This window comes from Mirounga angustirostris, unplaced genomic scaffold, assembly GCF_029215605.1.
Source record: "Mirounga angustirostris isolate CCGP_5_RB_7025 unplaced genomic scaffold, mMirAng1.0.hap1 SCAF_9, whole genome shotgun sequence".
In the NCBI taxonomy this organism is placed as follows: domain Eukaryota; kingdom Metazoa; phylum Chordata; class Mammalia; order Carnivora; family Phocidae; genus Mirounga; species Mirounga angustirostris.
In genome coordinates, this window is record NW_026991717.1 from 70,735,907 (window position 1) to 70,763,383 (window position 27,477).

Sequence of the window (27,477 nt, forward strand, 5' to 3'; positions counted from 1 at the left end):
TTATAATTATGACTAACTGAAAATTAAGCAAAAACTTGTTTTTGTTTCAATTCTTCTATCTGATACACCTCATCTCATTACTTCCCGCCCTTTCTAGGACATCTCCTCCCCCGCTAAATCTTTTTCCTCAGCCTATAATTCAAAAAAACATATATTTAGGAAAATCACGCACAAGAAACCTCACTTTTTTATATGCCAAAAATAATTTATATTAATAGCATAGCAAAAATCTATTGGATTCTGTTATATTAAGAGTAGTATAAAGAGGAGAACTCAGGAAGACATATGAGACTCATTGCATTTGCCAAAGCACCTAGAGAGCAAAAAAGAAGTGGTATCTTCCTAGATTGTACACTTCCAGAAGGCAGGAATCTTATCTGGATAATCCTTATATTCTCATTACCTAGGATTATGTCTAGCAGCCTAGCACATGAAATATGTTTGATAAATATTTGATAAAAAATTGAAACAACCAAACAACCAACAATAACTTAAGAACTGTGCCATGTGAAAGAAACTGAACATGGCCTTCTTGAGGAAGGAAATGGTCGTATGGGCTCTGAAGACAGTTTTGTGACCTTGACCAATTTACTTAAACTTTCGGTGACTTAGTTTTCTCATCTGTAAAATAAGGATAATAATAACTACATCACAAAGTTTTGAAAAATAACAGGAATATGTGTAAAATTGTAACAGTGCCTAGCACTTAGTAAGGAATCAACAAATGGCAGCTAATACTCTTATTACCCCAAGGAAGTAGCTTTTCACTTAAAGTACCAATCTGCAAACTTTTATTTTGGAGAGATTTATTCTCTGTTTACATTGAAGATGTACCTTCACCACAAGCGAATAAAATAGATAAAAGCAAAGATGTACATGTTGAGACATGGATGAAGAATCTGAAGCCTATACCACTCTAGGCCTGTGGAGTCTCCACTGACTTCCTGGAACTGTGCAGAACACAATGTGAAAGATTTAAAGAACACTTATTGGATATTACATGTCCCTTCTTACCTGATGGAAAGCCAAAAACACCACATTGTGCAATCATGGATGGTTCAAGGGTACTTTCCTGGTTAGCAATAGTGATGTTTCGCAGCCTAAGGCTATCATAGAGGCCTTGGAGCTTTTGATACTGACGATTTCGCTCCATAAGTTTCTCAGAGATGTCACTGAACTTTTTCTTATATTCTTCTAGCACTTTCTTCATGGAGGTGACCTCCCCCTTCATAGAGGTCAATTCTACATCCTTACTCTGTATTTGCTGAGTATATATCTTCTCCATCTGTTTCAGATGGCCCTCAGCCTTGCTGAAATTATACTCTTGATAGAGACGCTCCTGATGTACCTGTCCCCACAAAAAGATTTTTAAGTTATATATTGTAAAACTTTAAATGCAAAAGAAAAAGAAAGACTTACACTGGGATGTTATTAATTTAACATTTAGAACCAAGTTAAGCACATCAAAAACTAATGATGTAATGTATGGTGATTAACATAACAATAAAAAATTAAAAAAAAAAAAAAAGAACCAGGTTAAGCAAACTAGATGTACAATAGGATGGTTATTATAGAAAATAATACACTGTGTCACTAACTGCATAGGAAAACATTCTGGAGGAATACTCTCAAACTGCTATCATTATACTAACAGAAGTATTTGTCTAACCTTAACAAGTGACGTGGAATCTTAAGGTTTTTAAGAAATAATTTCATATTTCAAGTAATCCACACTGTGGAGAACAGATTGTAAGATAGCCTCCAATTATCCCTGCCTCCTTGTACTTAGATCCTCCCCCTGAATGTGGACAGAAACTGTGACTAGAATACAGGAAAAATGACAGGATCCTGCTTCATGAGTACATTACATAAGACTATAAAGTCTGCCTGAGTAGCACATTCTCTCTCTTGCTGGCTTTGTAGAAGCAAGTAGCCATGTTGCAAAGGGCAACAAGGCAAGTAACTGAGAGCAGCTTTTGGGCAATAGCCAGCAAAATACTGAGGTCACATTGAATCTAAACATAGACTGTACAACCTTCACCAAAATTAACTCAATATGAATCACAGACCTAAATGTAAACATAAAACTGTAAGATTCCTATAAAATAACAGAGGAGCAAATCAATGATCTTCGGTTTGATGGTGACTTTTTATTTTTATTTATTTTTTTTTTTTTTAAGATTTTATTTATTTATTTGAGAGAGAGAGAGAATAAGAGACAGAGAGCATGAGAGGGAGGAGGGTCAGAGGGAGAAGCAGACTCCCTGCCAAGCAGGGAGCCCGATGCGGGACTCGATCCCGGGACTCCAGGATCATGACCTGAGCCGAAGGCAGTCGCTTAACCACTGAGCCACCCAGGCGCCCTGATGGTGACTTTTTAGATGCAACACCAGCAAGCACAATCTACAAAAGAAAGAATTGATAAGCTAGACTTCATTAAAATTAAAAATTTCTGCTCTGCAAAAGACAATGTCAAGAGAATAAAAAGACAAGCCATAGACTGAGAGAAAATATTTGTGGGGCACCTGGGTGGCTCAGTTGGTTAAGCGACTGCCTTCGGCTCAGGTCATGGTCTGGGATCGAGCCCCGCATCAGGCTCCCTGCTCAGCGGGAAGCCTGCTTCTCCCTCTCCCACTCCCCCTGCTTGTGTTCTCTCTCTCGCTGTGTCTCTCTCTGTCAAATAAATAAAATCTTAAAAAAAAAAAAAAATTGTAAAAGACGTTATCTCATAAAAGAATGTTATCCAAAACATACAAAGAACTCTTAGAACTCAACAATAAAAAAAAGGCCAATTTAAAAATCATACTAATAAAAGATAACTGAAAAAAGAAAATTTCTTGTAACATCTGAGTTAAATACATAGAGAATTCTTAACAAATCAGTAAGAAAAAAAAACCTATAGCAACTGAAATAAGCAAATTGAAACAGGCAATGCATAAAAGAAAAATACATGAAAAAAATACAAGAAAATGTTTTCATCTAAAAGTCATCCAAGAAAGGCATATTTAAAGAATAATGAGATTCTTGGAGGGGGAAACAAACCATGAGAGACTATGGACTCTGAGAAACAAACTGAGGGTTCTAGAGGGGAGGGGGATGGGGGGATGGGTCAGCCTGGTGATGGGTATTAAAGAGGGCATGTACTGAATGGAGCACTGGGTGTTATACGCAAACAATGAATCATGGAACACTACATCAAAAACTAATGATGTAATGTGTGGTGATTAACATAACATAAAAAAAAGAATAATGAGATTCTACTTTACTCATATCTAATTGGTGAGTACAAAGTATGAGAATCAAGCACCTTCATACACTTAAGGGAACAAAAAATTATAGGCCCCAGGCCTAACTGGAGGGCAATTTTAAAATACTGTCATTTTGGGGGTGCCTGGCTGGCTCAAAGCATGCAATTCTTGATCTTGGGGTTGTGAGTTCAAGCCCCACATTGGGTATAGAGATTACATAAAATGAAATCTTTAAAAAATAAATAAAAAATAAAATACTGCAACTTTTAATTTTTTTTTTTTTTTGAGAGAGAAAGAGAAGAGCACACATGGGAGGGGCAGAGGGAGAGGGAGAGAGAGAATCTTAAGCAGGCTCCACACTCAGCTTGGAGCTGGACTCAGGGCTTGATCTCACAATCCTGAGACCATGACCTGAACTGAAATCAAGAGTCAGATGCTTAACTGACTGAGCCACCAGGCATCCCAAAATACTGCAATTTTTACAACTTTGAAATGTATTCAGCCACTTTCAGGAATTTAATCTTAGCAACTTTTTTTATAACTTGAAAATAAATTATGATGCAATACAATTATTCAAATTATGATTATAGAATAGCTAATTTAAAAATATGTAATAAAATGTTCATAATAAGCATAATGTCAGCTTTAACTGATATTACCCTTACTTTTGGACAAAATATATATTTATACACAGAAAAAGTCCAGTAATACACATATGAAAATATCAACAATGATCTCTAAGTTATGGAATTATAGTTCATTTTTTATTTTCCTTCTTTTGGATTTCCAAAAATAAACCTATTTCTTTAACAAAAAAAAAACACATTTATTGGGACGCCTGGGTGGCTCAGTCAGTTCAGCGTCTGCCTTTGGCTCAGGTCATGATCCTAGGGTCCTAGGATCCAGTCCCAAATTGGGCTCCCTGCTTGGCAGGGAGTCTGCTTCTCCCTCTGCCCCTCCCCACTGCTTGTGCGCTCTCTCTCTCACACACACTCTCTCTCACATAAATAAATAAATAAATAAATAAATAAATAAATAAATAAATAAATAAATAAATCTTTTTAAAAAATTATTTAAAAGAATGTTTTCTATATATTCATAAAAAATGAGGGATGCTTGGGTGGCTCAGTCGGTCAGGTGTCTGCCTTCATCTCAGGTCATGATCCCAGGGTCCTGGGATTGAGTCCCACATTGGGCTCCTTACTCAGCAGGGAGCCTGCTTCTCCCTCTGCCTGCTGCTCCCCCTGCTTGTGTGCTCTCACTCTCTGACAAATAAAAATAAAATCTTGTAAAAAAATGAATACAAACACAATGAAGGAAAAACATTAGAAGCTTCCACATATGCCTCAAATCATACTCTCCAGAAAACCTAGCCTAAGCACTAACCTGATACGTCCAGAAGGCCAGTGCACGGGAGCTAATGTCCAACACAATCTCTGGTCGAAGTCCTGCCAATACCATGGCTTTATATTCCTCTGATGGACTGAGTTCTGTGCGCACAATGTCTAGCTTTCCAGAAAGGGTACTATTGCAGGCAGGGCAGATAGCTGGTGAACGACTAAACTCACCACTGCCATGCTGATCACAGAAGATGTGAGAGCAGGCAGTGACCCACGCATAACCAGAGAGTTTGAGGCGACACTTGCGATAGTTACAAAGCAGCATGTCTTCACACAAAGACATAACAGAGATTGAAGTCTGCAGATGCTGAAAAGAATCCCAATAAGGGGTAAATGAAAAGGTCAAATAAGTCATATTTCAATGAAAATGAAATAGAACATGTTTTCATTTTATTATGATAAAATAATGTATTTTATTGTTTGTATTTATTATAATCAACATATTATATAGGTTTCAGTCACTCAACAATATTAACTGTGCTCCCTTGTGTAAACCCATAGAAAGCCCATGAAAAAAAATTTTAAAGAAAAAATTAAAGACACAAGTGGTCCAAATCTTACTAAAGCCAAAAATAATATGTACATGGAAAATAAAGCTTAGGAACATTTACAAAGTACAAATAAAAATTAATTACTGCCTTCTGCCATTTCTCAATACCTAAACAAAAAAGCCAAATTTACTACCATCCATAGTTTGCTAGAATATTTTAGTACCACTTCTCACACTTGGCAGATATAAGCCCAGGCACCAATTTCAGCCATTCTTTAGTGAAAAGTGTTCTTTAAGTTACTTTTTAGGTTTTTCATATACACTGATTTCTCAGATTCTTTACCTGTCTTGCCTTACCTAAAAAAAGAGTAGTAATCTGATAGTATTAAATGGAAAATAATTTAATTCATCCAAGCAAATGACCATTATGAAACCTGAAAATCTGTACAAAAGCTGATTTATTTTATCATCAAATAATTCACCTATTAATATAAATACTATTGAATGCTATACTCTCAGTAAAAGTTTGTAAAACTAAATAAATACTTTTAAGTAAATAAATACTCTTAAGTTATTTTTCAATATAGTGTCCACTCTCACTAGTTTTACTAACCCAAACTGGACAGCAATATTCTGGATATACCAAAATCATATATTGTATGAAATAACTGTGACACACCAATTATACACCAAGGAAAATATTCATATTTAACACATTTATTAACCAACAAATTCTGTCAAGAATGCTGCCTTGATCAAAAAAAAAAAAATGTTGCCTGTGTCACAGGGGTCCATGAGGACGCTCTGACATCTTTACCCCAAAGTACCCACTGAGTTAGTCTCCAAGGGTAAATGGCAGCAGGAGTTATAAGGCCTATTTTACCTCCAGCAGGATAACAGGCATAGGAGAAGCAGAAGAGCTGGGAAGTTTTAAAGCTGAGAACTTTCTTAGGCAGAGCGGGAGGTGCAGCTAATTCCAAATTTTCCACGACTGGGGGAAAGAGCCAATTCGGTGAATTGTCCCAAGTTACCGAGGGCCGAGTTTTGGGGAATTAGACTCACGGAAACTTCACTCTGGAGTTCTTGGCCTGCTTTCTGCACTCTACAGAGAAAATAACAATAATAATACAAATAAAATATCTAACCTGAGGCGCGCAGAAAAAGCGCGGGAAAACGCCGTTGCCTCCACAACTCTAGCACTACACTAGCGAGGATTCGCCGTGCCTCTCCAGTAAGACACAGAACGCATGCGCGGGGTGGCCCTGGAGCCTGCCGGGTGGCGGTCACAGGGCTTCCGGCCGCTCAGGATCCTGGGACCCGTCAGGCTGTGGCACCTGGACTCAGGCGCATATCCCCACGCACGCGCGTCTCAGGCGCTGTGAGGGCGTGCGTCCCACTGAGCGTGGTCCAGGTTTCCCACTTGGGAGCCCCATGGATACTGTCACGGAGTGCCTTTTACTGCCCTCAACTGGCACAAAAGTAACATCCTAGGCTATCCTGGGTGTAACATTTGAGGTCAGTCTCCTGAGTAAGAGCAGGACGGGGAGTGGGACAGTTGAGAAGCTAACAGGGCCGGCTTGTGCCCCTACCTGAGTACACGCAGGTGTCGTGTTTGTCCTGGGAACCCTTGGGGAGGACCGGCGGGGCAGCGCAGACTTGCTAAGTAGTTTCAGGAAAAAGTCCCAGAAATTTGAGATACCTGTAATTGGATAGCTATCACCTCCATGTTGAGGTAGATTCTGCCATTTTATTTTTCTAATCCATCTTGATAAAGACACCTTTCTAGCTTTTACACATCCTCTAGATACATTTAAAGAAAACAGAACTTTTTCTTGGTTTAGAGTCTGTGTTACAACATTCATTACAGCGCCTGTAATGAAGCGAGAGGATCGATCGGGTGTCAGCTTTTTTGAGGTGCTCTGCCTGTGTGTTCTCCTGGACCTACTTGTCATTGTTTAAATGTTTGTGCCTGTTTTACCCTAATGCTCTTACCCGTCACTTTCTTTTCTGTTCTTTGTAAACTGTGTGATTTTCTGCTCAATCTATAGGAGTCTGTTAGAATCATATTAGAAACTAAGCTGAGGAGGGCTTGAGGGGTCCTTGGAATACAAGCCTTAATGCTGTCTTTTGTGGCCGGCCACCTGTCCACGTGTGACCCCATTGTGAATTAGTAACAGACACAATCCAATGAATCAGCAACCCAATGGACACCAAAGCCCTGCAAACCCCTTTCTGGGTAGTGAATCTCTAATACTAACCCATTCTTCTTCAAACAAAAACCTATCCTAACTAAACAACTTTCTGCTAGTTTTCTGTCTACTTGCAGCTTGTTCACAGTAATTAGAAAGGGTCATCTTGACCTTTGTATGCATTTCCTAAAACGTCGTTAGAGTTTAGAGTGGTAACTTAATTCCAGTGGTACAAATTGGATTCAAACAAAATTGGGGGTTCGTGTGTAAACCCCTAACATCTATTTTGGCTATCTGAGCCTTTTGTGCATTTTCTGATTTTAACAATGCCAAATGTAGTACAACAAAGGAATACAATCTCAAAGTTAGAAAACACAAAGCATTCAAATTCAGCCAGTACCTAACTTTGCGATCTAACTTAAACCTTTGTACTGCAATATGATCTCTTCCTGCTTCATCATTAAGACCACTGATTCCCCAAACCTTAGTGTTCCCCGCACGATTTTCCCACCAGATCAGTTTCAAATTTCCAACCCATTTGGCTAAAAGCCTGTAGGAGTAACATATATACATATACATATATATATGTATATGTATGTATACTTTTTTTTTGCCAACACGTTTTGCCAGATAGAATAAAAGGGGGCAGGGTGCTACAAAGTCTTAATATCCCAGTAATCTGGAACACCAGGAACTGAACTAACCCGCTTCTCAGTGGCACTGTGTCCTCTCCTGTTACGGCATAAACAAACCTTTCAAGGGCTCTTTTCTAGAGTGCTCCTGGGGATGAGATTACTGAAAACAATCAAGGCTGAGATACAAAGATCCATCCACCAAAAAGAACTTTTTTTTTTTAATTTTGGTTTTTATTATTAAATATCAAGCATACAAAAAATGTGTGAAGAATGACCATCACTCAGCTTTAATAAACTGAAATCCTTCTCACATATGATATTTTTCAAATGAAGGAACACATTACAATTACAGCTGAAGCCTCCTGATTTTCCTCCTACCTCTCCAGAGGTAAACAAGCCAGATTTTGGTATTTATCACTCTCATGGATGCTTTTATATTTTTAGTATATATGTATACATCCATCTTGTTTTGCATGTCCTAAAACTACTAAACCTTATCATACAGCACCTATCAATACACCATTTCATTAACCTATTTTTGAGATGTAGTCAAGTTAATACACCTATCTTGCACTGATTCATTTTAACAGCCAAATACTACAAATATACCACAATTTATCCATTCTTCTAAAGGACATTTCTTCCAGGTTTTTACAATTAAAATCAATACTGCAATAAACTTTCTGTACATGTCTCCTTGAGTACACATGATAAGAATTCCTATAAAATATAATACCTAGAGACTGGGTTCGTGTCTAATCAACTTCAAATAAATTTCACTGCCACCAGCAAAGATGAGATCACATTGCTTTACACTCAGCAACATACGGAAGTGTCAATTTTTTGTTTTGTTTTGTTTTCATTTTTGCCCTTATGATGACAGTGAAATGGTATCTGAATGTTGTTTTAATGTGCAATTCTTTGATTACTAGTAAGATTAAGCATCTTTTCAGGTGAATGACTACTCAGGGATTCTCAGCAGTGAATTAACTCTTTCAGATCCTTTGATCATTTTCTAGATTTATATGGAATCCTTTGTTGGTTACATGGCATGCAAACCTAAGTTTGAATTTTAGTGTACACAAATTTATCAATCTTTCTTTTTTGTGTTTATGTCTATTCCAATGTCATCATATTCCTTGTTTTTCTATAGGTTTAAAGTTTTGCTTTTCATTTATAGATCTTTAATCCATTCTTCCTAATGTAAGGGTCTGAATAAAATCTGACTGTACAATTTGTGCTTACACATCACTTATACCATTTAATTACAGGTTATTTCACTTTCAAAAATGATTTTTTTATCATAAAGTTTAATATTGATCTTATGTAGATATTCTAAGTACCTATCAGTTATATTATTTATATACCACATTTCTCTAAGAATTTCAAGATAGCAATTTCTCCTATTATCATTGAATCTTAGAATGTTAGCATGCTCTAGGGGTGCCTGGGTGGCTCAGTCGTTAGGCGTCTGCCTTCGGCTCAGGTCATAATCCCAGGGTCCTGGGATCGAGCCCCGCATTGGGCTCCCTGCTCGGCGGGAAGCCTGCTTCTCCCTCTCCCACTCCCCCTGCTTGTGTTCCCTCTCTCACTGTGTCTCTCTCTGTCAAATAAATAAATAAAATCTTTAAAAAAAAAAAAAAATGTTAGCATGATCTACTCTAAAACTAATTTGATACTTATACTCATTTTAATAGAAGAATCTTAATCTAAAAAATCGGTTTCAAATTCTAACAGAAGTTATTATAGTGACATGCCATCTGTATAATTCTAATATAAGCATGAGAATTAAATCATATTTCAAAATGCAGGGATATGTACCAGACTTCCAATATTTGAATTTGTATTTTGTATATCCTTTGCTTGTAAAATATACCCTCAAGGATATAACTATACTATGTAAGCAAAAAAATTTCTGAAGTATAATTTAGCCAAAACAATTGAAAATATTTCAACATTATAAACATAAAGCAGAAATGACTTTTTATTCATACCTGAGTGGTATGTAAAACTTAAATCAATGATAAATGTCCAACAGGGCTATAAAATGCTCATAATAAAAGATTTCCTATTAAATATCAGTAAACTTTTATATAATTATTCCTCACATACCCAGGTTGTTTTGGTAGCCATTTGTCATTGACTCTTAATGGATCAAGCATGATAATTAGGTATTAAGAGTTTAATTTTTTTTAAGATTTTATTTTTTAAATAATCTCTACACCCAACATAGGGCTTGAACTCAGAACCCCAAGATCAAGAGTTGCATACTTTACCACTGAGCTATCCAGGCTCCCCAAATATTAAGTGTTTTAAGTAGACTTCCTGGTACCCAGATAGTTTAATGTACCTTTATATACAATTTCCACCAGAGTCAAAATTGAAGTCCCAATTATTACATGTAAATAAATGTCTTGGGGCGCCTGGGTGGCTCAGTTGGTTAAGCGTCTGCCTTCAGCTCAGGTCATGATCCCAGGGTCCTGGGATCGAGCCCCGCATCGGGCTCCCTGCTCAGCGGGAAGCCTGCTTCTCCCTCCCCCACTCCCCCTGCTTATGTTCCCTCTCTCACTGTGTCTCTCTCTGTCAAATAAATAAATAAAATCTTTAAAAAAATATATATAGGGGCGGCTGGGTGGCTCAGTCGTTAAGCGTCTGCCTTCGGCTCAGGTCATGATCCCAGGGTCCTGGGATCGAGCCCCACATCGGGCTCCAAGCTCGGTGGGAAGCCTGCTTCTCCCTCTCCCACTCCCCCTGCTCGTGTTCCCTCTCTCACTGTCTCTCTCTCTGTGTCAAATAAATAAATAAATAAAAGTCTTGCTGAAATGCCATCAAAATAGTTGCCATTTTCCAGGGACTTTAAAAAAAAAAAATTTTAATGGAGGTTTCAACTCACTTCACATATTTTTTAGTATCTATTCTGGGCCAGGCATATAGATAAGGAAGTTTTCCTGCTTTCATGGAGTTTACAATCTAGCAGAGAATCTAGGAATGATAAAAGCAAATATTTTACTCCTTCCTTTGGTGCCTCTTATATTTTTGCAAGTTGATTCTATAAACCATTTCTGGTGAGAAAAGTCAGCTTCCATCTTTAATTTGAAGAATCATCTACCTTCATGCTGGAAAGAAAAAGATATTTTTAATACTAACTTGAAATGTATAAACAGCTACTCAGTAGAAAACTGATCAATAGAAACTCATCAGTAGAAAACTGATTAAACCACTTGATATTTAATGACTTCAGAGTATAATGTTTCAGTAACTCTCAGAATCAGTTTACTAGACCTCTTTCTTTCATGGTCCTAGGTCAGTGCTATTCAAATACTTTTGTAGTCAAAGGGGTTTCTAAAAACTATATCCTCATGTTTTCATATTAGTTTTATTTTTCAATCACAGGTACATTCTTATCTAGATTCACCACCTGCTTTGTAATTGTATGACTCCGCAAAAATCAGAAGACACTAACGGATGGCCAACCCACCCAAATGGTGCCCTGAGTGAAGACAAGTCAGCTTTGATATATGATGGACTAAAATCCCACTACCTAAGGCTCCAAGCAGTGAGAGGAACAGCCATCAAAATTTATCTCCAACCATTTTAATAAATGCTTTAAGGAACATTTATAAAAATAAAGCTATCAAGTCACTCTTTTTTTTTTTTTAAGATTTTATTTATTTGAGAGAGAGAACATGAGGTGGGGAGGGTCAGAGGGAGAAGCAGACTCCCCACTGAGCAGGGCGCCCAATGCGGGGCTCGATCCCAGGACCCTGGGATCATGACCTGAGCCGAAGGCAGACATTTAACGACTGAGCCACCCAGGTACCCTCAAGTCACTCTGAAAAGGAATCACTACATCTAAATTTTTAAGTCAACTAAGAGCTAGAAGAACCAGCTAGAGAGACAAAACCAGCTAGAGAGACAAAATGAGGAATAAGATGATAAATAAATTGATGCCAAAACAAGATCAATCAACTAAAGAAATGTTATTGGAACAGTTATATAGAGATACACACTATAGTCCTTATCACCATAGTTTGCCTAACTCTAGAACTAAATTAGGCTTTGTGTGCTGGAGATAAACATAATGAGGTATAGGCCAATTGGCATAAAGATGCATATAAGCAAAAACTGCACAGGGACTTTGATGATACAACAGCTAACATCTTTTGAGTGATTACCATATGCTTAAACAATGTTCTAAGCCCATGCACTTATTATCTAATCTTCAAAGTCAAATCCTATTCTTTTGAATCCAGTACTATTATTCTCATCTTCTAAGATACAAGGACACTAAGAGACTGAGATGTTAAGAAACCTGCTAAGGTTACAGAGCTGATTAAGTGACAAAGGATGGGTTTGAACTCAGTCTGACTCCAGAATCCATGTATAACTATTATACTAAGCAACCTCTCAACATCTTTAATTGCCTTTTTTAAAAAATAAAAATTTTTGTAGCAACTTAGCAGCTGGCCATGAAACCATAAAGCCGAATTTTCAAAGATTCATATGTATGTCAAAGCTTCTAAGCCTTACCATAAAACAAAAATGTTGTCATCATCTATTGTATATCCAGGACTTAGAGCACCCAAGAATTCCAGGCTGGGAAAGAAGTGAGACTCAGATCTAGTTTTGGTCTCCTGAAACTTCATTTCTGCAAAAGACACAGCCAAAACTAAAAACTATTTCAAATGCTGATGTTACTTTGAATTATTTGCATTTCCTGTATTTCTTCCTCATATGTACCCCATTCTCTGTTGAAACATGCAAGCACAGGTAAAGAATAGAAGCCTGTTCCGTGTAGGTTCAATTACACAATACATGAATATAATAAACTCAGAAAATACAGGTTAACAAGATCACACTTAGAATGCAATTCTAGAGACAATAATCCCTGGTATTTGAGTATATCCTGTCAGATAATTTCTGAAGTAAACATAAGTATATGAAAATATTTAACCATAAAAAGGATTGCACATACTGCTCTATAACTTGTTTTTAATGTATCATAAATACCCTTCCATTTCAAGAAAGATAAACCTCTATCATAACTTTTAAATGACTATATAGTGTCACATTTTATGATCTTGACAAAATTGACTTAACCAACTCTGGGATTCTCTTAATCCTACATATAGATTAATAAAATAGTGGTAAGTTTAAAACAGCCAAGGAAAGTGGTTGACAGAATTATACCAGTTATCAGTGCTTTTTCTGTAGTGTTTGAATGTTTAGATTAAGGATTCCTGACCCTGGTTCTACCTATCTCAAGAAGATACCACAAAGATCAAAGCACAACAAAGTGTTGTAGTGTCCAGATCCATAATTCAAATATTTAAAAGAACTACCTGGGACTGGAGGCTAGAATCCAGTAAGAATTCCAAGAAGCAGAATTCAACTCCAGGTGTTTGCCCTAGCTTTAGTCTGCTCAGAGCATGTGTTTAATCAGGGTGATCAGCTGAAACACGGACTTAACATGCATTTCATCATGGCAAACTGAAAATGACTGATGAAGGGCAAACCACCACCGGCTCCTCATCGCTAAACCAAGCAAACCCTCTTAAGGTTAGAACTAAGGCTTTTTTAAACTACCAAATTCCAGCCACAAAGAGCACCAGGCCCCAAAACTTAGTAAGTGATTAAAAATCCAAATGAAGTAGAAACAGTTTTCTTTTATACTTACCTCTGGTATCAAATGAATCAGCTTCTATCAAGGAATTAGTTGAACAACATGATCTACCAACTACCTAAGCATCATCTTTCCAGATGTATCATCTCTGGAAAATAAAAAGTAAGTAAGTAAATAAAGGTGATGATTATACGACTTGAATGCACACCAGCCTCCTCCCAAGTCATACCCTATAGCCTCAAGGAAAATTAACCTCAAGGAAAACTTCATTCTTTATATGAACCTCCAGTCAGTAATATAAATTGACCCATTTATTTGGAGAACATCATGAAATGCCCAAACTCAATATCACATTAGGGTAGGTCTTCTTACACAAGATCAGCTTTTTGTATAAAGTTAAAAGTTTGGGGGCATCTGCCTCCAGCTCAGGTCATGATCCCAGGATCCTGGGATGGAGCCCCACATTGGGCTCCCTGCTCAGCGGGGAGTTTGCTTCTCCCTCTCCCTGTGCACCCCCCCCCACCCCGCACCCCTGCTCATGCTCTCTCTCTCAAATGAACAAACAAAAATCTTTAAAAATAAATAAATAAATTTAAAAGTTTGGGTAAAACTAGACAGTAAGTCTAACCAAACTCTGACAATAAGAGAACAGGTATGGAAAGGAAAGGAGCCGTGTCCTGCCTGCAACCAGAGCTTGACAGCCATGGGAAAAATTCAGTGATATGGGGAATAAGTGGCATGGGATACTGCCAACCTCTCCAAGTCCGCAGGATGTTTAACTACAGAAAACCCTTGTAACCAGTCATTAAATTCACAAAATCCTTAAAAAAAAAAAAAAAGGAAAGAGCCAGGAACTCATAAGATAAGTAAGAAGGTAATCTGGGGCCCCTGGCTGGCTCAGTTGGTAGAACGTGCAACTCTATCGCAAGGTTTTGAGTTCAAGCTCCACCTTGGGCGTGGAGTCTACTTTTAAAAAAAAATGAGAAGGTAATCCAAAATAGTTAACATTTTTTTCAAAGCATGTTTCCATATCATTTCAGCCAATGCTGACTGTATTTAACCTTTACTCTTGGTAAAAATTTATCACAATAAACTAAAGAAAACTTCCTCTGACAGAAAAATTGAATTAGTATCATTTGGCACCCAAGTTGGCCACAAGATGGCAATATAAGAAAAAGCATAATTGCCTCTTCCGACACTTGAGTGTAGTAATCTAACTTTTAGGTGAAACAGGCTGGACACAAAATTCATCACTGCAGGCAACCTTCAGACTATTCCCTATTCACTAGATTACTAACTAGAAAATTTCTTATATTGCATTTAATGATAATTTAAAACTTACTAACTAAAAATATTAGTTATATAGACGTTGGGGAGGGTATGTGCTATGGTGAGCCCTATGAATTGTGTAAGACTGTTGAATCACAGATCTGTACCTCTGAAACAAATAATGCAATATATGTTAAAAAAAAAAAAAAAAGAAGAAGAAGAACATAGTAGGAAGGGAAAAATGATGAGGGGAAATCGGAGGGGGAGACGAACCATGAGAGACTATGGACTCTGAGAAACAAACTGAGGGTTCTAGAGGGGAGAGGGTGGGGGGATGGGTTAGCCTGGTGATGGGTATTAAAGAGGGCACGTTCTGCATGGAGCACTGGGTGTTATACGCAAACAATGAATCATGGAACACTACATCAAAAATTAATGATGTAATGTATGGTGAGTAACATAATAAAAAATGAAATAAAATAAATTTTAAAATATATTAGTTATATTTTTATCAAGTTCCTTTCAATGCAGCAACGTGAAGATTTAAAAATGTATAACCTCAGATAAAATCTAGCTAGAAAGACAAGATTCATGAAAATTAATGTCCATGGGGAGTATCAAATGAGCAATAGAGCAAGCTATGCTAAGAAGAATAATCACTGGGGGGCGCCTGGGGGGCTCAGTCATTGGGCGTCTGCCTTCAGCTCAGGTCCTGATCCCAGAATCCTGGGATCGAGCCCCTCATCAGGCTCCCTCCTCCACGGGAAGCCTGCTTCTCCCTCTCCCACTCCCCCTGTTTGTGTTCCCTCTCTCGCTGTGTCTCTCTCTGTCAAATAAATAAATAAAATCTTAAAAAAAAAAAAAAAAGAAGAAGAAGAATCACTGGTCACAGAAGTCTTCATGAAGAAAAAAGGTACAGGTCTTGAATGAGCCTTAAAATTGCACTTAAAATAATACCACATTGTATAGTTAAAAGTTGCTAAGAGAGATCTTAAAAGTTCTCCTCACAAGAAAAAAAATTGCAGGGGCACCTGAGTGGCTCAGTCAGTTAAGCGTCTGCCTTCAGCTCAGGTCATGATCCCAGGGTCCTGGGATCGAGTCCCACATAGTGGGGGCCCACTTCTACCTCTCCCTCTGCCTGCCGCTCCTCCTGCCTGTGCTCTCCCTCTCTCTGGGTCAAATAAATAAAATCTTAAGAAAAAAATTGCATTGTCTAATAGGTAACACCACATTCAGCCGTTAAAATTAAATTAAAAATTAAATTCTTCAGTCACACCAATCACATTGTAATTGCTCGGTAGCCACAGGTGGCTAATGGCTACCATACTGAACAATACAAAACATGTACAAATGTACAAAAACATTCCATCATCACAGAAAGTTCTGTTGGACAGCAGCACCTTAAAGGATGGGTATGACTAAAATACACTGACAGAAAGGAAGTAGTAGCTACCATTCTTGAAAATTCCTACTATCTATCAAGAACTGTAAAAAACATCTCACTCAAACTTGACAATCCCATATTTACAGGGAAATTTGAGGCTCAGAGAAGTTAAATAAATTTCCCAAGGTCACCTAGCTATTAAGAGCTAGGAGCGGGGCGCCTGGGTGGCTCAGTCATTGGGCGTCTGCCTTCGGCTCAGGTCATGATCCCAGGGTCCTGGGATCGAGCCCCACATCGGGCTCCCTGCTCCACTGGAAGCCTGCTTCTCCCTCTCCCACTCCCCCTGCTTGTGTTCCCCCTCTCACTGTGTCTCTCTCTGTCAAATAAATAAATAAAAATCTTAAAAAAAAAAAAAGAGCTAGGATTTAAATCCAGTTCTGTGAAAACTCCCAATTTTCACCTCACCACGCCACTTCCTACATGAAATAAGAGGCAGAGCCACAGAAGATGGTTTGCTGTAGCACATAATGAGAATGCTATTGTGGCACAGTAGGTCAGAAGGAAACTGAGGTGTTTTAAGTACCTGAGACATATAATCAAAGTGTTATTTTAACCCCTGTCCTATAGTTGAATAATACTCCACTTTGTAAGATGTTTTCAGATGGGCAGCATATTAGATTAACCAAGGGAACACAGACAGGAAGTAAGACTTGAAGTTCAGGGTTTCTACAGCTTTAACAATGTCTACCTCAAAACTCCATGATCCAAGTATTCCCTACAGGAGAATATATGTATATAAAGGTGCAACTTCTCTATTTGAATCATCTCACAAACAACCTAGATTGTAAAAGTTCTGGTCTCTGTATCGTTGGCACATAACCTAAAGTTTAGGACATAAATCCTGATGTTAAACACAGGATACCTTTCCCAATACATGATGCTCCCTGCAGGACTCTGGCTATGCTTCAGCAAACGTCATTCTACCATGTGAAGGCCATTTCATATTTACTGAGCATTTAGGGAGCTTAAGTAAATAATTTGTAAATTCCCCCGTGAACTATCAATGACCCATGCATTTTGTTCCTTGTAAGAAATAAATGCTTCTAAATGTTGGTGCTCATGGCCAAAACGTACATTTTACGTTATGTGAATAGGTGCTTCATAAAGGCCTGATACTAACTACAAATTGATTAATACCAAATCATCTGATGCTTCTGTTTTAAGATTACTACTGCTCAGTTTTACACTGTTCCATGCCAATAACTCAGTGCCTACTCTGTGCCTAGCATTATGGGATACAACAGTAACTCAAAGAACCTATCTTTTTTAGATAGAAAAGACACATAGACATGGGACATAGAGAACACTTTAAGGCCTAGCTTAGTCAAAGTTCAAGTACTTGCTTTATGGTCCCATCAGTCTTTAACCATTCCTACTGAGAATGTCCAGATCCAAGCCCACTTGATTGTTAGGGCATCTACAGCAGATGTTACAGATGTTTTCACAGTGCCACTTCTGGACTGGCAGCCAGGGGTCTGAAGACCCAGGCCTTCCTTCCTCCATGGATTCCATCTTCAACCTGAAACAAAAGGAAAACAATACAAAACTTCATATAGGAAGTAAATGCTTAACTGTCACTTGGCATGGCTCTCTTTTAGGGATAGCTCTTTAAGACGCTGCTATCAGAACAGATTCCAAGTTTTGCTTCCCACTCACTGTCAGCTACTTTAGAAATAGTGATTGTTTGGGGGCGCCTGGGGGGCTCAGACAGTTAAGCGTCTGCCTTCGGCTCAGGTCATGATCCCAGGATCTTGGGTTCGCGTCCTACATTGGTCTCCCTGCTGAGTGGGGAGCCTGCCCCTCCTTCTCCCTCTGCCTGCCGCTATCCCTGCTTGTGCTCTCTCTCTCCTGTCAAATAAATAAAAAAATCTTAAAAAAAAAAAAAAAAGAAAAAGAAATAGTGATTGTTTTTAACCTCTCAGAGCATATAGAAAATAAAAGTGGGGAGTTCAGGAACATAGACCAACCATCCAGCTCATACCAAGAGCCCCAGTCTCGTTGCTGGTGTAACAAATGAAAATACAGTACCTAAGGGCTTTGCATCAAAACAGCAGGAAAGAATAACTTGAAATCAGAATACAGGAGGCAATAAAACTGCTACTCTGGTAACCTGACATTTTATCTGTTTCGTAATACTTGGTCTATCTCAGAATTTATAAAGCACTTTCTATATTTACCTCATTTTGCAAGTACTATGTCATCTCCATTCTATAGGTCTGCAAGCAAGGTTTGGAGTCTAAATGGCAGGCAGCTTAGTGGTTAAGATAATGGATTTTGAAGTCAGACAAAACTGGATTTGAATCTTGACTCCCCCACATATTTTCAACTTCTCTAAGCTTCTGATTCCCTTTCTGAAAAATGAAGACAAATATCACCTACCTCTTAGGACCCTTGGGAAGATTAAATGAGGTAAAATAAACATAAAATACTTTGCACAGTAGCTGGCATGTAGTTAAATATTTAATATGTTGTTTCTATTATTAAGTGTCCAAGCTCACCCAGCTAATGAATAGGAATACAGAATCCTGTCTAACAATTTCACTTTTCACAATAATCTTGAAGCCAAGAAAGACATTCAGATCCCTCATAAGGCCCTTCCAAATGCAAGATACTCCTAACGGAAAACTAGATGATTTTAGCCTTTTTTTTTTTTAAGATTTTATTTATTTATTTGACAGAGAGAGAGTGCATGAGCAGGGAGAGGGGCAGAGGCAGAGGGAGAAGCAGACTCCCCGCTGAGCAGGGAGCCCGATGCGGGGCTCGATCCCAGGACTCTGGGATCACGACCTGAGCTGAAGGCAGACGCTTAACCGACTGAGCCACCCAGGCACCCGCTTTCAGCCTTTTTAAGACTTAAAAAAAGACGCCGGCTGGAAGCCGGAGGAGCCGCACCTCCCGAACGGCCCCTCTGGCCAGCCCAGCACCTCAGATGAGAGCGGCGCCTAGACCAGCGCCAGCAGCGGCTCCACCAGCTGCTGTCGGCTCACCTGCTGCTGCGCCCGCCCCGGCAGCCAGGTCTCGTAGCCCAGATGGCAACCACTGCAGCTGGCGTGGCTCTGGGCTCTGCTGTCGGGCACATGATAGGTCATGCCATCACTGGGGGCTTCGGTGGAGGAGGCAATGCTGAGCCTTCAAGGCCTGACATCACTCACCAGGAGCCTCAGGGAACTCAGCCAGCACACTAGCAGTTTGGCCCATGCTACTATGAGATGAAACAGTTTCTGGAGTGTGCCCAGAACCAGGGTGACCTGAAGCTTTGTGAAGGTTTCAGCGAGGTGCTGAAGCAGTGCAGATTTGCAAATAGATTAGCCTAATCAAGAAGTTCAAATTGAAGATATGGAAAATCATCTCTCATGACCAAGTTAATTTAGCATAAAAATATATTGGGCACCTGGGTGGCTCAGATGGTTAAGCGTCTGCCTTCGGCTCAGGTCATGATCTCAGGGTCCTGGAATCGAGTCCCGCATCGGGCTCCCTGCTCCTTGGGAGCCTGCTTCTCCCTCTGCCTCTCTCTGTCTCTCATGAATAAATAAATAAAATCTTTAAAAAATATACATATATATATATATAATTGATGGTGAATATATAAAGTGTAAAACCACCAGTTAAGCCTCTCCTTCATCATTAAATATAGCTTTCTTCAGAACTGGAATGAAAAAGGTTGTTCTTACTATATAGAAGTTCATTGAGATGGTTTGAATTTGGGGTTGGGCAGATGTTTGTGTGCCTCCTTAAATCACCTTTTGTGATGCTCTCATTTATGAATTAATTAGAATAAAGTGATTTTCTCAAAAAAAAAAAAGACTTAAAAAAATAGGGGCACCTGGGTGGTTCAGTCGTTAAGTGTCTGCCTTCAGCTCAGGTCACGATCCCAGGGTCCTGGGATCGAGCCCCACATCAGGCTCGCTGCTCAGCGGAAAGCCTGCTTCTCCCTCTCCCGCTCCCCCTGCTTGTGTTCCCTCTCTCTGTCAAATAAATAAATAAATAAAATCTTAAAAAAAATATATATATATATAGCTTTGGTGGGATTCCCAGCAGCTTTTGTTTTGCATGTTTACATCCTAAAAAACATTTCCATTTTCCCCAACTTAATGCTAAAATATAGTTTACCCACTCAACACCATAATTTCAGAAAGATATCCAACACACATTTTGCTAAGTAAACACTGGAAACATGCCCCTTCTGCCCTTGGTGAATACAAAAACCATGTGGTTTCTCTGGTTCATGCTGCCATTCCTTCTCAACATTAAATACAAGTCCACAGCAAAATAAACCATCCCTTAAACTTAAGTGGGCAAAGATATGTTCACATAAAAGCCATCAGCGCGGTTTTGCTTTTGATAGAAAATCCTTTATTGCTCAATCAAGACATTTATGGTGTTGGTTGGTTTCTGGTCATCACTGTGCACAAAATAAATATAAGTAACAGGAAGCACTGCATGTTTAGAGTCCTTATAAATATATCAAAAACCACCTGAACTGTCGTATGTAACAACTGATTTATATACACGGTTATTCATTGTGGGGGCAACAACAAGACTGTAAACTACCTAAATGTTGACCAATAAAGGTTAAATAAATTATGGTATGCACATACATTAGATTACTGTAAAACCATTATAAAGAACGTGGATGGGGGCGCCTGGGTAGCTCAGTCGGTTAAGGGTCTGCCTTCAGCTACATACCTTCCAGTCAAGATCCCGGAGTTCTGGGATCAAGCCCTCATCAGGCTCTCAGCTCAGCGGGGAGCCTGCTTCTCTCTCTCCTGCTCCCCTTCCCGCTCCCCCTGTTTGTGCTCTCTATCAAATAAATAAAATCTTTAAAAAAAAAAAAAAAGAATGTGGATATTCTTTATTTATTCATTTGGAAATCCTAAGTGGTAAAAGTTAGATAACTGGTAGAGTATGGAAAGAAGACAGGAGGGTGAAATACATGTATTTGCTTATACTTACATAAAATAGCTCAGAAAGGACACACAAGAAACTGTTAATGCTGTTGGGAGCATGGGGAATTAGGTGGCCTAGACTTCGTGATACACGCTTTGATCCCTTTTTAATTTTGAACCATGTGAATGTATTATTTTCAAAAGATAACATTAACAATAAAACTTGAGAATTATAAGGATTATGGTAAGTCGACAACTGTCTATTACCACATTCCATCCACTAGTTTATTTCTTTCACACCTTGGGCCTGTATGAATAACGAACACCTACATTATATTCAAACTGATGTAGATCAAGGAGGAAAATAGGAATCCATTTACACTCAAGGTCACTAGGCAAAACTTTTTATAAGAAAAAAGATATCCAAAATAAATGTAGTGTTTACTTCTAGAAGGTATCTAACATTTGATATAATACCTGGCCTTCGTATATTCTGATTTTCAAAAGCGGAGCCTCATAATGGTTCACTCACTCACCCAAGGTCACTGGAAGAGTAAACTGTGGTGCTAGTACTTGATTTAGGCTTGTCCTGGGCTAAGGCCCGATTTCTACTTTAGTATAGGCTTTTTAGGGCACCCTCACTACAGTGGTGACATTAAAATTGGGAGCTCCTCTTAGGGCTCGGTAAAATCAAACTTCAGGGGTTGCTGCCGAGGCTCACTAAGAAAGCTGGAATGCTCTGAGCAAAGACCAGGGCAAAGACAACGTTTGCTACAGGTCCTGCAATCCCATCAAGGACCTGGGCCCTGCAGACACGACAGAAGTAAAGTGTACTGGTCTGAAACTCCTCCCAAGGTCTACCCTCTTACCCAGGGAGATAGAAGTCAAAACAGCACTGGGATAATAACAATACCTTTCCCTCCAAGCAAAATGAATCCAGGCGATTTCCAGGAACACGGGCACTCTATACATGAAGCAGAGTCTATTGTTTCTGGGTCACCGGGTCTCGGGGAAGGAAGGCAGACCCAGGGCTGCAGAGGCCACGTGGAAATAAGCCAGGCAGAGCATTTCCCTGCCTCCCCCCAGTCGCCACACAGCTGAAATTAATCACCTTGTGACTCACACATACTCCAATGCTTGCTTGAAATAAAGGCCTGCCATCAGAATACAGGGTTCAAATGGAAGAGAAATTCAGAACAGGGAGCAAAATTAAGTGCACACTCACCAGCCCACCACCAAAACGGAGAGAGTTAAGTGGAGAGACAGGAAGTGGCTTTAAGAAGTGGCCTCAGAGTCTGATTGGCTAATGAGTTAAAAGCAGACCCCCCTCCTTTACCTTAAAAGGTGCCGGAATAAGGCAATCCCCTCCTTCACCTATTTGTCTCTTATGGAACAGTGATGCTACTTGCCCTATTTTTAGATTGAATTTTTTTTTTAAAGATTTTATTTATTTATTTGAGAGAGAGAGTGAGAGAGAGAAAGAGCACAAGAGGGGGGAGCGGGAGAGGGAGAAGCAGGCTTCCCGCCGAGAAGGGAGCCCGATGCGGGACTCGATCCCGGGACTCCAGGATCATGACCTGAGCCGAAGGCAGTCGCCTAACCGACTGAGCCACCCAGGCGCCCCGTTTTTTTTTTTTTTAAAGATTTTATTTATTTATTTGAGAGAGAGAATGAGAGAGAGAGAGAGCATGAGAGGGGGGAGGGTCAGAGGGAGAAGCAGACTCCCTGCCGAGCAGGGAGCCCGATGCGGGACTCGATCCCGGGACTCCAGGATCATGACCTGAGCCGAAGGCAGTCGCTTAACCAACTGAGCCACCCAGGCACCCTTAGATTGAATTTTTTAAACCAAGTTTCCTTTTGAATTAATGTACTCAACACAAGCAAACACAGGCTAATTCAAGCTGTGTATACACATTCTTGGTCAGATGGCCCCACTGTAAACAATTTTCATTCCTTTAGGAGAATTTCCTAACCTTTGTGACCTCAAAATGGTTAATTTATGCAAGGTAACAGGTTTCATTATAAACGGTCTAGATCCATTCAAGTTAGAACTTACCTTCAGGGTAATATTCCAGTTAACAGGACTGGTGAATAAAAGATGGGTGTGGTTAAGGGTTCAGGCTTTGAAGTAAAATTTAGCTGTATAAACAAACCTTACTAAACTAGACCTTATCTTCTTAACGTTCTTGGCCAGTTACTATCACTAGTTCAAACTCCTTTGTCTTTTCTCAATTCTTCACAAATTTACTGTTTCTTTGTCTAAAGGTATAAAAGCTTCCTGCCCTGGTCACTTCCAGTCTTCATTCTCTTGTGAAGGCTCCTATGTAAGTTAAAAATTCAATAAAATTTGTCTGTTTCTCTCCAGTTAATCTGTCAGTTTAATTTTCAGACCCTGACAGAGAGTAGCAAATGAAAATCTCTATTTCAAGATGCTGCACAGGGATATTCTAGGACATTTCACATAAATTGTGATAGTTTGCAAGATACTTCCTAGCTGCATGATCTGGAATAAATTTCTTAAACTCTCTGAGACTCAATTTCCTCCTTTATACCATGGGGGAGAGTAATACCTACCTCCCTAACATATATACGAATGGATGAAAGAGTCTAGTATAATGACTGGTCATAGTACCTGCTCAATTCATGTTCTTCCATCCTTGCTCATTCCTCATTCTTATATAGAGAGGAGATGAAAAAGTAAATAACTGCTTGCATGAGTTTACTTATACACTTCTATTTGTCTACACATCATACAATTCTTTCTGGATACAAGTAAATCAATGGATATTAGCTTTTGCTCCTAAATGTTGTGATTACAGACCTATACTCACTGATAATTTCCTGCTTCCTAACAGTTACAAGGTTACATTGCAAATTTTCTTCTTCTCCAATAAGAGATATGAGTGGATCATTTTGGAACCCCAGAAAGATGAGTATAGGGCTCTCTGAAATCATTGTGAAAATGGGCTTTGGAATACCAAGATGACATACAAAGGCAGAGAGGTACAGACCCTATGTGTTTTAAGGGTTGAAAAGGAAAGCCTGCCCAATCTCTAAACTGAATTCCTGGAGAGGGGAATGAAGAAAGAATCTGGGTCCTGGATCCATTGAGATGCAGATGCTGAAATCAGCTGACTCTACAGTCCTGCAAGAGAGCATTTAAAAATGTGGAGCCCTGAGTTGCTCTAAGTGGGACATTTGGGGCCACACTTAGCACTAAACAAGTGGGATCATCTGCCTTCAAAGAACCTTACTGACCTATGCAATGGTCTACTTGAACAAGATCATCATTCCAGGGCCATAAAATAGTGCAGCCATACCATGTGAGTGAAAAGCAATAAAGTAGAGGACTTACTAGACTCTGTGTTTGGGCATGAATGTGGGAGTCAAGCCCTCCCCCAAGCCCTGAGTATTTTTGGGTAATTTGGGGGAAATAAGAAGCATGTTGTTCTTAGTAAGGCACTGAGAAACAACAATCTCCCCACCCTCCACACACACTCTGAATTCATGGAAGAATTTATGTCAGTTACATAACTATAGTTATCAAATGATACAAAGATGATACAGTATCACAGATTTAGCCTATTATCCCCAATTCTTGATGTTACCATTATAAACAAAACCAAAAAAAGCAAAAGAAAGCAAACAAATCTCCCCCCAAATCACCCTTTTTCAGAAACCTCCTTTCTCATCCCCCTCTCTAGTCACCTCCTGCGGCAGCTACTCTGTTCATCTCTCTTGTGCACTTAATATTTCTCTTCATCTTTTCTTTTCCCCACTTCCATTCTTCCATAGGGCTCATCTCCTTGCATAAAATCCCTGACCTTGAGATTCCAGGGATAAATATTAGGCCCCTCTGCCTTAATCACAATCTTTCTTCACCAGGCTTTTCAGCTGGTTCCTTCCTTCTTCTCTGGACCTTTAATTCCTTCCCTTGCCCACGTTATCCCATCAGTACCCATGCTGACACCTCTTCTCTTTCTTCCCCATTGGTCAGGCTCTGTGGGTCTTCTGAAACTTTGCTACTATTTCGTTTCCCAAAAGTTGAACAAATTTATGATGCCAGAGAAATATGAATATTGCGGGTATACATGGAAGACATACAAAAAGTATCATAACGATTTCAAGACCAAACGGTAAATTCACATTTACATTCTGTAAATATGATTATTAAAATTTTTTATTTTAATTATTTATTTGAGAGAGAGAGAGAGCACATGGGTGGGAGGGGCAGAAAGACAGGGAGAGAGAAACTCTAAGCAGACTCCACACTGAGCATAGAGCCCCACTCTGGGCTCAATCCCATGACCCTGAGCTCGATCACTACCTGAACCAAAACCAAGAGTTGGATCCTTAACCAACTGCACCACCCAGGTATCACCAATTATTAAAATTTTTTATCCCGGGGTGCCTGGGTGGCTCAGTCGTTAAGTGTCTGCCTTCGGCTCAGGTCATGATCCCAGAGTCCTGGGATCAAGCCCCACATTGGGCTCCCTGCTCCACTGGAAGCCTGCTTCTCCCTCTCCCACTCCTCCTGCTTGTGTTCCCTCTCTCACTGTGTCTCTCTCTGTCAAATGAATAAATAAAATCTTTTAAAAAAATAATAAATAAATAAATAAAATTTTTTCTCTCTTCTTTTCCCCTTTCTTTTCTTCCTCTTCTTCTTCATTTTTCTTCTGCTCCTGCTATTTCTCCCCATATATTTTATACATTCTGAGATTTCAGAAATTTTTTTTAGATACTACTTCTATACCTTCTCAAAACCCAAATAAAGAAAATAAAATCATACCTATTTCTAGATTGTTTCAACCATTTGAGGTTTGCAAGATCTTATGTATGAACTAAATGATTCTTATCAGGGCATGGAAGCTAGTTACTCAGTCCAATGTGATACAAACTGAAACTGGTCATTAGGAAGAGTCCCTTTCTATTTCTTTTTTTTTTTTTTTATTCTTCTGTTAATCCCCATACATTACATCATTAGTTTTAGATGAAGTGTTCCATGATTCATTGTTTGTGCATAACACCCAATGTTCCATGCAGAATGTGCTCTCCTCAACCCACCACCAGGCTAACCCATCCTCCCACCCCCCTCCCTTTCTATTTCTAAAGGCCTATTTGTTTATTCTTGGGTATCATAAATCCATTTTTCATACACTTTACTTTTTGAAATACATAGACTTTCCCAGAAATTATGTACCTTTTACATTTAGCTTGATTAATCTATGTTTCCTGTCATTATGGTATGATAGAAAATGTAAATAAATCTTAGGAATATCACATTATAATCAGTACACTACCTAAAATGTTCAGTTAGCAGGATATGAAGACTTGATTTGCAGTTAACTCTTCTCTTTAGTTACACTTATTTTGACTAATTCATCATTTTTTCCTTAATATATCTTCAATGCATTATGGCAATTTTAAGCACACAGAAAACTAGAGAAAAGAATATAATGGACATCACTACATCAGTTACCTAGATTTAGCAATTGTCTTCATTTGATTATTTTTGGCTGAAGTATTTCAAAGCAAATTGCAGATGTCATGATATTTCATCCCTAAATACTATAGCATGCTTTCTTTAAAGGAACTTTTTTAAAAATTGTAACTACCATAACATTGTCACATCTAATAAATAATCCCCTAAAATCATCTAATACTCAGTTCATATCTTTATACCCTCCTGCTCCCAAAAGGATTTTTATTACTGGCTTGTTTAAAACAGCATCAAAATACCAAACACTGCATTTTGTTGTTAAGCCTCGAAAGTCTCTTTTAATCTAGAACAGTGCCAATCCCTGTTATTATTATTTTCTTATAAGAATAATTTACTGAAGGGAGTAGGCCAGTTATCCTGTAGAATATTAACACTCATACTTTGCATTGTTATACTATGTGAACCTGAACAATTTTTCCATGTCCTTGCTTATCATATTTGCAAACAGTTTATTCCTATCTTTTGTCCAGTTATCTACAGATTTGGTTTCCCTTATGATTTTGAGATAGCTCTTTACATGTTAAGTACATTGAATTCAACTTTTAAACACTTTGTAACTTTCCACTGGGCATTTGCTAAAAATCTTTTTTCTTTCTTTCTTTCTTTCTTTTTTTTTTAAAGACTACCCATTTATTTGAGAAAGAAAAAGCAGGAGCAGGGGTAGGGGGAGAGAGAGAAGAAGGCTTCCTGCTGAGCAGGGAGCCCAATGCGGGGCTCAATGCCAGGACTCCAGGATCATGACCTGCGCCAAAGACAGATGCTTAACCAACTGAGCCACCAAGGCGCCCCTCAT

General features: G+C 38.9%; 1 protein-coding gene, 2 non-coding genes and 1 pseudogene across 7 annotated transcripts in view; 1 reads left to right on the forward strand and 3 right to left on the reverse strand.

Annotated features, from left to right (window-relative positions):
- CCNB1IP1 (cyclin B1 interacting protein 1) overlaps nt 1–27,477 on the reverse strand; it is a 39,613-nt gene that overhangs the window by 2,003 nt on the left and 10,133 nt on the right. For 3 of the 5 annotated variants that reach the window (XM_064570742.1, XM_064570737.1, XM_064570740.1), the window contains 6 exons: nt 17,642–17,817; nt 13,640–13,733; nt 12,493–12,610; nt 6,022–6,240; nt 4,635–4,955; nt 1,015–1,348 (listed from right to left, as the gene is read on the reverse strand). In XM_064570742.1, coding sequence (XP_064426812.1) covers nt 1,015–1,348; nt 4,635–4,955; nt 6,022–6,042 — 676 coding nt within the window. In that variant the 5' untranslated portion in view covers nt 6,043–6,240; nt 12,493–12,610; nt 13,640–13,733; nt 17,642–17,817. Of the gene's footprint in view, nt 1–1,014; nt 1,349–4,634; nt 4,956–6,021; nt 6,241–6,727; nt 6,932–12,492; nt 12,611–13,639; nt 13,734–17,641; nt 17,818–18,475; nt 18,644–27,477 lie in introns of those variants that run through there. The other 2 variants (XM_064570741.1, XM_045901937.3) reach the window with 2 other exon arrangements.
- Nucleotides 11,390–11,537, reverse strand: LOC123862769 (small nucleolar RNA SNORA79). Its single transcript, XR_006795438.1, has one exon. It is a non-coding gene; the product is annotated as a small nucleolar RNA SNORA79 (small nucleolar RNA).
- LOC123841083 (coiled-coil-helix-coiled-coil-helix domain-containing protein 2-like) lies at nt 12,721–19,675 on the forward strand (annotated as a pseudogene).
- On the reverse strand, nt 13,378–13,454 carry LOC123862774 (small nucleolar RNA SNORD126). Its single transcript, XR_006795442.1, has one exon. It is a non-coding gene; the product is annotated as a small nucleolar RNA SNORD126 (small nucleolar RNA).